The 12,919-nt window shown below is 52.0% G+C and overlaps 1 protein-coding gene across 7 annotated transcripts in view; it reads left to right on the plus strand.

Annotated features, from left to right (window-relative positions):
• The first annotated feature begins 302 nt into the window (after window positions 1–302).
• The window catches only part of FGD3 (FYVE, RhoGEF and PH domain containing 3), a 31,380-nt gene continuing 18,763 nt past the window's right edge, over window positions 303–12,919 (plus strand). The window contains exons 1-4 of one of the 7 annotated variants that reach the window (XM_073228894.1): window positions 303–443; window positions 6,629–6,786; window positions 6,953–7,472; window positions 12,820–12,909. In XM_073228894.1, the coding sequence (XP_073084995.1) occupies window positions 339–443; window positions 6,629–6,786; window positions 6,953–7,472; window positions 12,820–12,909 (873 nt within the window). In that variant the 5' untranslated portion in view covers window positions 303–338. Of the gene's footprint in view, window positions 444–520; window positions 627–6,628; window positions 6,787–6,952; window positions 7,473–12,819; window positions 12,910–12,919 lie in introns of those variants that run through there. The other 6 variants (XM_073228896.1, XM_036991349.2, XM_073228892.1 and 3 more) reach the window with 6 other exon arrangements.

Below are 12,919 nucleotides of genomic sequence, written 5' to 3' on the forward strand. Positions count from 1 at the left end.
TCGTGGGGAAGGCCTCCCGGGGGAGGGGGCACCCAGAGCACCATTCAAATAACTGAAACAACCAGCTTTCAGCTCAGTTGATCCCTGGCAGTTTCCTCTGCTCCTACCTAGAAAGACCACTACGCCTGGGACGCTTGCTGGGCCGTCCTCAGCAGGACCACCTGAGGGCCTGCTCGCAAAGCCTCCAGGCATGGGCAGATGGCTGCTGCCCCCGCCCTGCTGGCAGCCCAGGGCCAGTCCGTTAACCTTTAAGCCACCCTAGGGCAGGGCTCCAGCCAACTGGGGCTGTATTTTCTCACAGGAGGCAGCGACCGGCAGCTCACTGTGACAGGGCGGAAATGCAAACACCCGTCTCTGGTGAGCCAGGCTGTGAAAACCAACACAAGGAAGTTGCTTTGCTGCTGTGCAAAGTCATCAGAGAGAAGTGTGTGCCCAGGAGACAGGTGAGTGGAGCCACTTTCTGCCACCTGAGGGCCCTGTGGTCCTGGAGGGTCCTTTGGGAGACTGGGGACATGCAGAGCTGGGGCTGTTGGTGCCAGATGTCTTCAAGGCAGGAAGCTTCTGTTGTGCGCCCGGTGGCTCCTGGTTGTGACCCACTGCCTGGCTTTCATGGGCAGCATCAGACGGCAAGTGTGGGGCTCCACTGGGAGGGCCAGTGTTGCCTGCAAAGATGAACCTTGGCCTGGGGGGTCCAGGGCTGTGGCTGCCCAGATTTAGAGGTAGGCCTGAGTCAGGGTGGGCCTTTCTTTGCCTGGGCCAGGGAGTGTGATGGTTTCACACACAGTCCCTAGGGGGCCAGGCCTTCCAACACAACTGGCTTTGTAAGGTTTCTGTGTGATTTGAAGTTTAGATACTGACAGATGGACTGTGGCTGGCAGGCTGGACAGGACATGGTGGCAGTGGGAACAGCCAGATGCTGCCTGTTTGTGATGCAGTAATGTTGTAGGGCCCAGATGCCCTCAAAGTGCCTGCTCCCCTGCCCTCGGTTTGCAGAGTGGGGTCCTGAGATGTGGCTGAGCCCCCTTTTCCAGCTTTCTGAGGTCTGGGAGGTGCTGTGGGGCCCCCATGGGGGATAGAAGGATGCCTCTGGGACCCTACTGGGGAGAGCCAGCAGGGGAAGTGCCTGGACTGTTGGAGGGCCACAGGGTCCCTTGGCACAGTCCGTCCCAGCCCCATGATGGGCAGCTGCTCTTCTGCCTGTGAAGTGGGGCCCAAGGGCTAGGCTCCCAAGGCGAGCAGGGCACTTGTGGGGCTGGCGTGCTTGCGGCAACTCTCTGCTGCTGCATCTGTCTTCAGGGGCACCCAGGACCGACACGTTAGGACTTTTTTGCAGGAGAGGAAATGGAGGCACACAGAGACCCCCTTGTGCCCTCCACGGCGTTGGAGCTGACCGGTGGGGCCCAAGCCCAAACCTTCTCAGCATGATGGCTCGCTAACAGGCAGCCCTAGGGCTGGGTGGGACTGGGTTTGGGGGGAGGAAGTGGTTTGTTCCTGGCCTGGAGTGGCAGGAGGCCAAGGCTTGGTTCCTCCTTGCTGAGGCCTATCTCAGCACAAGGGCCAGCACCTCTTAGTGCAGAGCCCCTAAAACTGGACAGGCCTGTGTGCTCTGACATGCAAAGGCCTGGCCTCGCTGGTGGGTGGAGGCAGCTGAGGTAAATGAGTTGAGGGCAGGCTCTGCAGGCCTGAGCGCTGAGAGCGATGGGCGGGGCTGGGCGGGAGCAACGCGTTGCCACAGCCTCTCTCCCACCCATGTGGGCTTCGATGACTGCACTGACAAAAGGGGAAATAGAGGCCCCACCTTAGCAGGGATGAGCATGGGGTCACCAGGAGGACAGACCTGGAGGGGATGTCACCCACCTGCATTGCCCCCTGGCTGCCTGTGACTCTGAAATGCGCCATGGAGCCATCCCTGGGTCCTGGCCGCTCCACCTCTGGGAACACTGCCCGCTCTCAGACAGCTGGCTCTTGTTTGCCTTTGTGCCCTTCCCGTCTGATATGCTGTTCCCTGTGTCTTGGGTTGCTGTTCCCTTAGTCTGGGATGCTATTCCCTCTGGCTGGGGCTCTTTGCCCTCTGTTTGGGATGTGTCCCCTAATGGGACATGTTCCCTGTGTCTGGGCTCCCAGGGATGGTGGTGATGACTGTTCATGGTCCCCAGTGAGTTGGACAATGATCAGCCCCAGGGTTTTGCTAGGTCACTGGGAGCTTGTCAGCACCCGGGACATAGCTGTAGGAGGTGGCTTTTGACCTTCTGTAATATCAATTTAGATTTTGTATTTTCAAAACTTGGACTCAGCTAAGCATGTTTTTGAATATTTATGTAGAAGCATATACTGGAAGGGAAATGTAGGCTGTTCCTTTGGTCACCAAACACTTGCCAGGTCCTGTGTGCCAGGAGGGAAACCAGGTGGCTGAGGAGGTCTCCACCCAGCCCACAGCCAGGTGCGGGGCTGGCAGGGCAGGAGCCCCTGGGGAACGGGAGAGTGGAGGCTCACCCGGAGTAGGACCCAGCCGCTGCTGCAGGACCGCTCGCGGGGAATGGGGCCGCCACAGTGTTCAGGGTGGGAAGGTGTCAGAAGGTTCTTGTTTGTTTCATTCCTTTTCTAAAATGAAAATTTCAAACGTAATCCATGTAGAAAGAATTGTTCAGTGAGCCCAGCGGAGGTCAGTCGGACTAGTGGAAACCATGGCCAGGGGGGCCCTTGCCGTACCCCAGGCACTGGCCAGGGTCTGCAGTGCTGCGAGGATCAGCAGGTCCCCCAAACTTAACTGTGAAAAACTGCAAACACGCAGCCAAACTCCAGGAGCTTTGCTGTGCCCACCCTGAGACTTGCTTCACCACACATCTGGCTATCAATGGAGTGAGGGCACACTGTCCATCGTAAAGGTCATGACTTTATTTTTACAGTTTCTTTCTTTATGGCAAGACAGTGACTGATGTGCTTTTAGTCCTTCTAGATGAGGTAAACTAAAAGCAGAAACCAAACAGAAGGTAGAAATTCAATAAATTAGTATAGAAAACTTAAAATAGAAAATAAAAACAGGAAGTAAAAGAAAAATATTAAGTAAATGTCTAAGTAACAAGGCTAAGTCAGAGCCGTGTGTGTGGTCTGTTCCCAGGCACATGCAGTCCTGAGCTGGACTTCTAGCCTCAGCCTTGTGTGCCCTTGGCCTTGCTTGCCGGGAGTTTCTTGGGCACAAACCACCATCACCATGCTTACTGCATGCTTTTGCCAGGTCCTGCTGGGGCTCAGCAGCCTTTCCACCTGCTCCATGACATGGTAACACAACTGGGTGAAGCCCTTGGCCCACGAGTGGTCCCAGCCAGGTTGGTCTGCCCACGCCGTGACAACGTCCACGTGACGAGTGGGATGGAGTGCCCCACGGGGCCTCAGGCTTCAGGACTTGGCAGGACTGCTGTGTGCATTCTACAGGCAAGGAGATGAGGCTGGAGGAAGCCAAGCTTGCCACGCCCACCTTTCGGCTGTTGTGAATAATGCTGCTGTCACCATGGCCGTGCAGATACCTGTTGAGTCTCTGCCTTCAGTTCTGGGAGAAATTTGTTCTTGAGGACATAGTGGATTTGTATTGGAACTGGTGGAACTGGTGGCCTGAGAAGAGCTGCAGTCACCTGGACCCCCTGTCACCCAGCCTGTGGGGCCACCTGCAGCCACCACCTATATAAATATCCCAGTGCCAGGGTGATGGGAACTGCTATTTCCTGTTTGTTTCCCCATAATTTCTAAGTTTTCTAAAAAGGGCCCATCAGTCACACAGTTTTAAAAAGTTCAGTAACTTTGGAAGTGATGCTGTGAGCAGTTTGGGGACCATCTGACCAGGTGTGTCAGAAAGCAGGGATAGGCAGGTGAACCATCTCCTTTTCTGCCCGCTCTGCTTTCCCTGGTACCCCATCCTCCCTACAGGTCCCACGCTGCAGTCAAAGCCCCAAGCAGGTGGCAACCTGTGGCACCTGTGGCTACTCTGTGTTCTCAGCAGACAGTGTGGAGATCCTGGGCCACACCAGCTATAGCCAAGAGCACCTTCCAGGTGGAGGCCCCGTGCTTCCAAGCCTGACCCTGGAGCTGATGCCCCTCTGGGTCATGGGGCAGCTTCTCTGACTGGCACGGGGCACTCTGCCTGGCATGGCCAGTGTGGAAGGCCTGTCTCACTGTGGATGCAGCCTCTCAGGCTTCTGCCACCTGTCTCCCAGCCATGCCCATGCATGCAGGTGCGCTGCACACCCAGGGCTTGGTCAGTGTTTTTCACATTACCTGCTCCAGGTAACCAGTGGCCCGACTGTGGTGGCATAAAGAGCAGCCCCACCGAGCACTGTTATCTCCCAGACCTGGGCTGGAGGCGCAGTCGGCAGCTGTCACTTGGTTTTCTGGTGCCATTGCCAGGAGGGTGGAGACAGTTTCTAAGGCTTCTTCTCAGACTCATGCCAGCTATCTTCTGGGATCAGAGAAGGGCATCCCCTGCCTGTGTGTCCCCCAGCGTGCCAGGTGCCAGGCAACAATTGGGATCTGTGTGGTGGCCTTCAGGGGCTCCCATGCTGCCCCCAATGATGGGATATCTGGTGGCAGGGGAGCTGGGGGGCTGGCAGGCTCACGGTCCGTCTGTCCTTCTTGTGCAACCACCGAGCAGCACAGGGCTCCAGGGCAGGGGCTGCAGCACTTCTGCTGTCCCATCCCCTGGCTGCTGTGGACGCAGCTGCTGAAATGGCCCATGACACCCTGGATAGTGGGACCACTTAATTTCTCCATGTTTCTGCAGTTCCCAAGCCTCCCCTAGTCCATACTGGGGCCTTTGTTGCGGAGTGCTAACAGCCCAGGTGTCCAAGGCCCTGGCCAAGTCCTGCAGCTCACCTGGGGTTGGCTCACCTGGGCACAGCTCACCTAGGCATGGACCAGTGGGAGCTGGGGCCTCACTCAGCTCAGGCAGCGCAGGACTTCTAAGGAGGAAGCTGAGTGGCCGGGCAGAGAATTGGCGGCCCCTCAGCTCCCATGTGATGGCATGGCTTGGCCCCTGGGCTGAGTCCAAGGGTTCATACAGCATCTGTGGTGGGCGCAGCTCCCAGGTGCTGGTTCCTGCCAGGCCAGCGTTGCCAGTATCGCTCTTGGCATCCTTTTCTGAGATTCAGAACGCCACACCTTGGTGTCAGACTGAGTGAGCGCAGAAGTGCCTACATAGCTCCTGGCACATCATGGGAGTGTTTATATGTATGTGTGTGCTTGTGTGCACATTGTGGAAATGTGTGTATGTGTGGGCATATGAGCACATGTGTCCCCTCCCTGAAGTGCCCCACTGCCCTGAGCAGTGGGAGGGCAGGCTGGCTTGCCTGGTGTGCCCTGGCCTTAGAAAGGCAGCAGGGCACCAGACTTAGTGAGTGAGCCACTCCTGCAGGTTCCTGAATCAGGTGGAGGTGGTTCCAGCTGTTCTGCACCCAGGACCTCCCTCCCTCCCACACTCCACACCCTGGAGGATGTCTTCATGCTGAGCCCTGTGCTTTTCCCAGCACCTGCGCCAGCAGACCTAGCCATCCCCTCCCCACAGCCTCCCGGCACTTGTGTGAGCCCACTCCTCTCTCCACAGCCCTCTGCCCTCTTTCCTTGCAGGACTGCCCTCCTGTGTCCTGTGACCTCTGGCTGCCTTGGTCTTTCTGGTCTCTCAGCTCCAACTCCTCATTCAGGGGTCTACCTGGGGCCCCCTTCTCAGGCAGGGAGCCAGGCCACAGGGGCTGGCTGCATCAGCCCTGCTGTTCTCGGCTGCCTGGCTACCGCATCTCTCAAGCTGCTCTTCCATGTGTTTTATCCACTTTTGGTTGTTTCAGGGGAGAGAGCAACTCTGGTTCCTGTTACTCCCCCTTGACCAGAAGCAGGGAGCCCTGAGGTGGGATTGCAGTGGGTCCCACCTGGTGCCAGCTGGTTGCCTTGGGCCGCACTGAAGCTCAGTGCCCGGCCCGCATTCCATCTGGCATGTTTTCGCAGCTGTGCTATGTCTGATTTCTGGAAACTCAAGTCTGTCTCTTGTGCTGTGAGAGGAACGCAGCAAAGTGTGCATTTTCTGTTTAGAAATCTTACGGTATCTCTGCATTCAGCTCCTTAAGAGTGCAGCACAGCCAATGACAAACATGAATCCTGCCCTGGTGTGGCGTCACTTAAAGCAAGGCCGGCTCTGGAGGACGCTGGCCCGCGGGGAGGCTTCTGCAGCCCTTACCCCTGCGTGGTGGGGGCAGGCGGGGGTGGGGCAGGCTGGAGACACCAGTTTGGTTGTGTCTGTGAGACCACGTCTGCACCAGCAGCTCTCTGTTCTACTTCATGCGAGGCGGGCATGTGGAGAGGCTGCAGGCAGCGCGGCTGAGCAGTGAGTGAGGGCATGAGTATGGGGCCTGAGGGGCTTCGAGCCCCAGCATGGCTGTGCACTGGGAGGTGCCCTGTGACCAAGCCAAACTCGGTTCTGGCCCAAGCTGCAGCTGGGCTCCAGGAGCTGCCAGGTGCCCTGTGTTGGGGGCCGGGGGGCTGCTGAGCTCCACCATCCCAGGCCGTGCTCTGCCCTTCTGCCCTCCTTAGAGCCACTTTGCCAGCCACTGCTGGCAGAGAGACAGTTCTCAATCCCTTCCTGTTCTTTTAGGACCTCCTGAACTGTTGGCCTTCAACTTGCAGGACAAGAAAAAGATTCTCAGCGGAGCCCCCAGCCCTGCAGGCTGCTGGAGGTGGCCGAACCTGGACGGATGTGGCCAGCAGGGAACCTAGCGCCTGCCCATTGCCCTCAGTGGAGCTGTGTACCAGGTAAGCAGCCTGCCAGCCTCCCTGCCATGCTCCCCACTCTTCCTGGTCCCTCCACAGGCTCAGCACTGAGAGTCCATTCCCCTCCGGTGCGGCCCCACACTGTCCTCAGCAGATGCCCAGGCTGGCCCAACCAGTGGTGGTGACCATGCTCATTTCTCCCCAACAGGAAGCCCCCACTCGGCTCAGAGAGCTCAGCTTTGAGGATGGAGTCAGGAGGGGGATCTCCAGGGCCCCCTGCCCCCATTATTGCCCTAGGGATGCCAGATGCCGGGCCTGGCTGTTGCTCTGTGGAGCTGCCGAGCACAGACCAGGGGAAGCTCCAAGCTCTGCCCATCGGGCTGGGTGCCCACAGTGGGAACCCTGTCCCCGGGAGTGCTGGCAGCCAGGCCACTGCAGGAGATAGCCCCCTGGACACAGGCCCCACTGGGGGGCCCAGCAGGGGCACAAAGATCCCTAACTGGGACAGCAGGATCGGCAGTCCATCCTATAGTGTGGCCGAGGGGCACATCCCCCGCGAGGAAGGCAGGGAGGTGGGCTCAGGCCACGCCGTCCAGGGGCTGCTCCTGGCGAGGGCCCCCGATGACAAAGCCCTGCGGGAGGAGGCCGACAGTGACGTGGGTGAGGACAGCAGCGAGGAGCCCAATCCTGAGGACAGCCCCCTGAGGGCTGACGTGGACCCTGCCAAGGTAGGCTGCCCTTCTGCCCAGGGGCATCACCCATGCTTGGCCAGATGCCCATACTCGGAGAGGCCCCTGCAGTGATGGGTTGGTGGACAGGCCCTGGGGCACAGAGACCCTGCCCCAAGGTGGCCGGGGTGGGACCAGGTGCACAGCCTCAGTGGTGATGGTGCCACAGCTAGCATACTTCCTTGGTGGCTCCTGCCCGCCTTGCGGAGCGCTTGAGAGGAAAGCAGTGTGACTGTCACCCCATCTTAGGAAACCCCAGGACACCCCCGGATGTGGCAGAGATGCGGAAGGAGCCCAGGCACAGGAGTGGGGCCCAAAGCACAGAGCCCAGGGAAGCAGGTGTGCCCACAGAGTGGTGGGTCTGCCTAGAGAGAAAGCTTGTCTGCATCCCTTGGGTCCTGGAACTCATGGGGACACGGAAATAAAGCAGACAGTTCCTGGCTTAGAGAGGCCATTCTGTGCATGCAGAGAATGGCTTGGAGAGGCTGCAGGTGACAGGGTCCCAAGAGAAGCACAGGTGGCATGTGGCCAGGGTTGGACCTATTGGCTCCCAGGGCATGGCACTGGCTACCTGGCCAGCACCAGGGGACGGGCCTGGCGGGGGAAGGCAGCATGGCAGCCAACTTCCTGGGAGCTGGGACGGGGCCTTGTTTTAACCCAGGTTTCATTATTACTCAGTTGTGGTGAGGTCAACAAATCAGGGGACAATTGCCATTGAAAAAGGAGTTTGTCACTCATGGTTCCCTAGAGGAGGGGCGTGCTGTGCAAGGGACACACGATTAGAAGCAGGCTCAGTCAGGAGGCAGGGGAGTGGAAACTGTGAGCGAGGAACCTCTACTGTGGCTTTTGGGAGAAGGGAGAAGTGGGGAAGGGTGGGCACATTGGAGTGGGCTGATTTCAGTGGACTCTGGGCACAGGCTGCCCCTGGATATCTGGAACCAGACTGGGTGACTGGGGTACGGGATTAGCAGATATGGAGGCTCTGCAGGAGCTGGTTTGCATGTGAAGCCTGGCTTGCAGCTGGGCCTTCCTGCCTCTGTGACTCAGCCAGCCCTGGGAGGGTGGACATGCATCATGAAATAGAGAAAATAAGTGTCTTGGTTACTATGGGCCACACCAGCTATGGCTCTGAAGGTGTGCTCCAGTAGAACTTGCTGGCTGCCTCAGTCTCCTGGGGGCTGGAGTAGGTGCAGATGCCAGGCCTGGCCCCCTCCTGCCCACAGGGGCTCCAGGGGTGTACCCAGGGCCACCAGAGGCTGGTTGGGGAAGGCCCAAGTCTTCATGTCTGTAATAGGAAGATGCCAGTGCTTCTGGATTCATTTCCGTCACAGGGTCTGGTTAGAACACTGTCTGTCACACACTGACCCATCCTTGGGTTAAGGCACTGGACCAGGAACCCTGGGACATAGTGCCTTATGCCCCACTTCCAGGTAGGATGGGGCAGGTGCACACACATCGGGTGGGCCCTTATTATGTGGGGGAAGTTCCCATCTATTCATAGTTTGCTGACTGTTTTCATCACGAATCTTGTCAAATGCTTTTTCTGCATCAATGAAGATGATTGTGTATGGTTTTCCTCTCCATATTCTGTTGATGTAGTACATTACCTTGGTTAATTTCATGCATTGAAGTACTCTTGGCATTCCAGGAACAAGTCATGGTATATAATCCTTTTAATTTGCTATTGAATTCTATTTGCTAGCATTTTCTTGAGGGCTTCTGCATTAATATTTATCAGGGATATTGGTCTATAGTTTTATGTAGTGTCTTTGGCTTTGATGTTCGGGTAATGCTGGCCTCAGAGGATGAGGTTGGAGATGGTCTCTCCTTTTCAATTTTTTGGAAGCATTTGAGAAAGATTGGTACTAATTTCCCAGTGAAGCCATCTGATCCTGGACTTTTCTTTGTTGGGAAGATTTTTTTTCATTGCTTATTCAATCTCCTTATTCATTATTGTTCTGTTCAGATTTTCTACTTCTTCATAATTCAATGTTGGCTCGTTGTATGTTTCTAGGAATTTATCCATTCTTCTAGGTTGTCCAATTTATTTGTGTATGACTGTTCACAGCAGTTTCTATTTGCATTGGTTGTAATGTTCCCTCTTTCATTTCTGATACTAGTTGAGTCTTCTCTCTTTTTTTTCTGTTAATTTAGCTAAGGATTTGTCAATTTTAATGGTCTTTTCAAAAAACAACTCCATTTTGTTGTTTTTTTGCCCACTGTTTTTCTATTGTTTGTTTCATTTATCTCTTCTCTAATCTCTATTACTTCCTTCCTTCTGACTGATTTGGGTTTAGTGTGTTCTTTAAAGTTCTTGAGGTGTAAAGTTAAGTTGATTTGAAATCTTTCTTCCTTTTTCACATATGCATTTATCACTATCAACATCCCTCTTAACACTGCTTTTGCTGCATTCCATTAGCTGCAGTATGTTGTGTTTTCATTTTCATTTGTCTCTAGCTATTTTCTAGTATCCATTGTGACTTCTTTAATTCTTATTTAAGAGTGTGTTATTTAATTTCCACCTATCTGTGGATTTTTCAGTTTTCCTTGTGCTACTGATTTCTAGTTTCATTCTATTGTGATTAGAAAAAACACATTATATTATTTCAATCTTCTTGAATTTGTTAGTAATTGTCTTGGGGCCTCACATGTGGTCTGTCCTGGACAATGTTCCACATGCACTTGAGGAGAATGTGTATTCTATATATGTCTGTTTGGTCCATTTGGTCTACAGTGCTATTTAAGTTGTCTGTTTCCTTACTTCATGTCCTCAATATTGAAAGCAAAGTATTGAAGTCTACTGTTATTTTGTTGCTGTTTCTTTCTTCAATTCTGTCAGTTTGTTTCATGTATTTAGGAGCTATGAGGTTTGGTGCATCAATATATATAATTGTTATATCTCCATGGTGAAGTGGTCCTTTTATCATTATATAATGTCCTTCTTTGCATCACGAACAGTTTTTAACTTTAGGTCTATTTTGTCTGATGTAAGCATGGCCACTCCTGCTCTCTTTTGGTTATCATTCACATGAAATATCTTTTTCCATTCTTTCACTTTCAGCCTATGTATGTCTTTAAATATAAAGTGAGTTTCTTGTGGACAGCATATCGTTAGGTGCTTTTAAAAAAATCTATCCAACCAATCCATGCCTTTTGGTTAGGGGGTTTAAATTTACATTAAAGTAATTATTGAGAGAGAAGGACTATTACCATTTTGTTATTTGTTTTCTGTATATCTTATAGGTTTTTGGCCCTCTTTTACTGCCTCCCTTTTTTTCATTGAATTTTTTGTAATGATGTACTTTGATTCCTTTCTCAATCCCTCTTGCATATATTCTATAGACATTTTGTATTTACCATTGAAATTACATAAAACATCTTAAAGTTATAGCATTCTATTTTAAACTGGTAAAAACTCAATCTCAATGGCACACAGAAACAACTTCTTTACAGTTCCCTCTTCCCCCACTCTGTTATTCATATCACAGATTACATATTTATATATTGTATGCCCTTTAACATAGACTTACAAACAGTTTTTAAATGTTTTTGTCATTTAAATTCTATATACCAAATTACAATAATATAGGTTACTATATTTGTCCCTGCATTTACCTTTACCAAAGAACTTTATATTTTTAACAGCTTCTTGTTGCTGTCTACCATGTTATTACAATTCAAAGTACTCCCTTTAGCATTTCTTGTAGAGCATGTCTAGTGGTAATGAATTCCCCAACATTTTTTATTTGGGAGTCTTGATTTCTTCTTTGCCTTCAAAGGATAACTTTCACAGATCAGGTATTTTGGGGTGAGTTTTTTTCCTTCAGCACTTAAATTTATCATCTCACTCCTTTTTTTATTGTAATGGGTCTCAGTGTGGTGCTTTTTAAACTTATCCTAGTTGGAATTCTGTGAGCTTCTTGAACTTATATGCCCATTTCTTACCTCAGATTTGGGAAGTTTTCAGCCATTAATTCCTCAGATAAGCCTTCTACCACTCTCTCTCTCTTTCTGCTCCATCTGTGATTCCGATAATGCACATGTTGATCCACTTTATCATGTCCTGTAAGTCCCTTAGGCTCCCTTTGCTTTATTCTTTTTTCTTTTTCCTCTCTGACTCAATTATTTCAAATGACTTATCTTCAAGTTTGCTGACTCTTTATTCTGCCTGATCAAGTCTACTGTTGAAACTCTCTAGTGAGTGTGTCAGTCTTGTTAATTGTATTTCTCATTTCTAAATTTGTTCAGCTCTTTGTTACATTTCTGTCTCTGTTGATATTCTCACTTTGTTCATGCATCACTTTCATGATTTCACTTAGTTGCCTATTTGTTGTCTTATAGTTAATTGAACATTTTTATATGACATCTATTTTAATTTTTTATGAGCTCATAGGTCTGTGTTTCTTTAGGGTTGGTTTCTAGAATTTAATTTTGTTCTTTATTTGAGCCATGTTTCCCTGTTTCTTTGTAATTTTTTTTTTTTTGCTGGAATTTTGACATTTGGAAAGCAACCACCTTTCCAGTCTTCGATGATGGCCTTTGTGCAGGGGGAGACCTTCACCATTCAGCCTGGCTATAGGTTCTAGGACTTTTTTAACTTTTCTGATTTCTTGCTTCTCTGGCATCTGCCTGCAGACCACCAGGTCTAACATGCTGCCTGCCTCTGTTTTCACTGGCTTTCAAAAATCGGCACTAGTCGTGACAGCATTCCAATCAGGCAAGACAGAAACCAGTCCCTCAGGCAACCCCAGACAAGGCAGAATATATACTGCACACTTTACTCCTTTGTTTGCATCCTGAAAGAGGAACTCAGGCGCAGGAGGTTTCTCCCTGCTCATGCTGCGCTGTGCTGCATGGGGGGTGACTGAAAGGGCAGACCAAGGTTGTCAGTTTCCCCGCCCCATTCTCTGGAAACTCTTCTTGGATCTACAGTGGCTTCAGGGCTGCATCTTTTCCATGGTTCTCTGAAGTTCACACAAAGGTATTCTGGTTTATATATTGTTGGTAACTCCTCATCTCTATAGGGGAAGAAGGACCTGTGGCTTTCCTGTCTGCCATATTGCTGATGTCACTCCACAGAATATTTTGATGTGGCCACTGCAGCTGCTCCGTGGTCTGGCCTTAGGAGGGGAGAGTTGTCTCTGGGCTGTAGAAGATTTTAGGGGGTGGCAGAAACTGTTGTTCCTTCTCCAGAAAACTCCCTGGAAATTCCATCTGTGAGAACTGAGCCCCACATCCCAGTCCTAGCAGCCTCCCCTGGCCCTCTGAGGCCCCTGGTCATCCCTTGTCAGACCCTGCCTCCCCCAGGCTCATATTCCCCAGATGAGCTGTGGCTCTCTCTCTACAGTGCTCTGGGCCCCAGAAGCTGCTCCACATTGCCCAGGAGCTCCTGCGCACCGAGGAGACCTATGTGAGGCGGCTGCACCTGCTAGACCAGGTAGCCCACG

This window comes from Manis javanica, chromosome 2 (genome assembly GCF_040802235.1).
Source record: "Manis javanica isolate MJ-LG chromosome 2, MJ_LKY, whole genome shotgun sequence".
Lineage (NCBI taxonomy): Eukaryota > Metazoa > Chordata > Mammalia > Pholidota > Manidae > Manis > Manis javanica.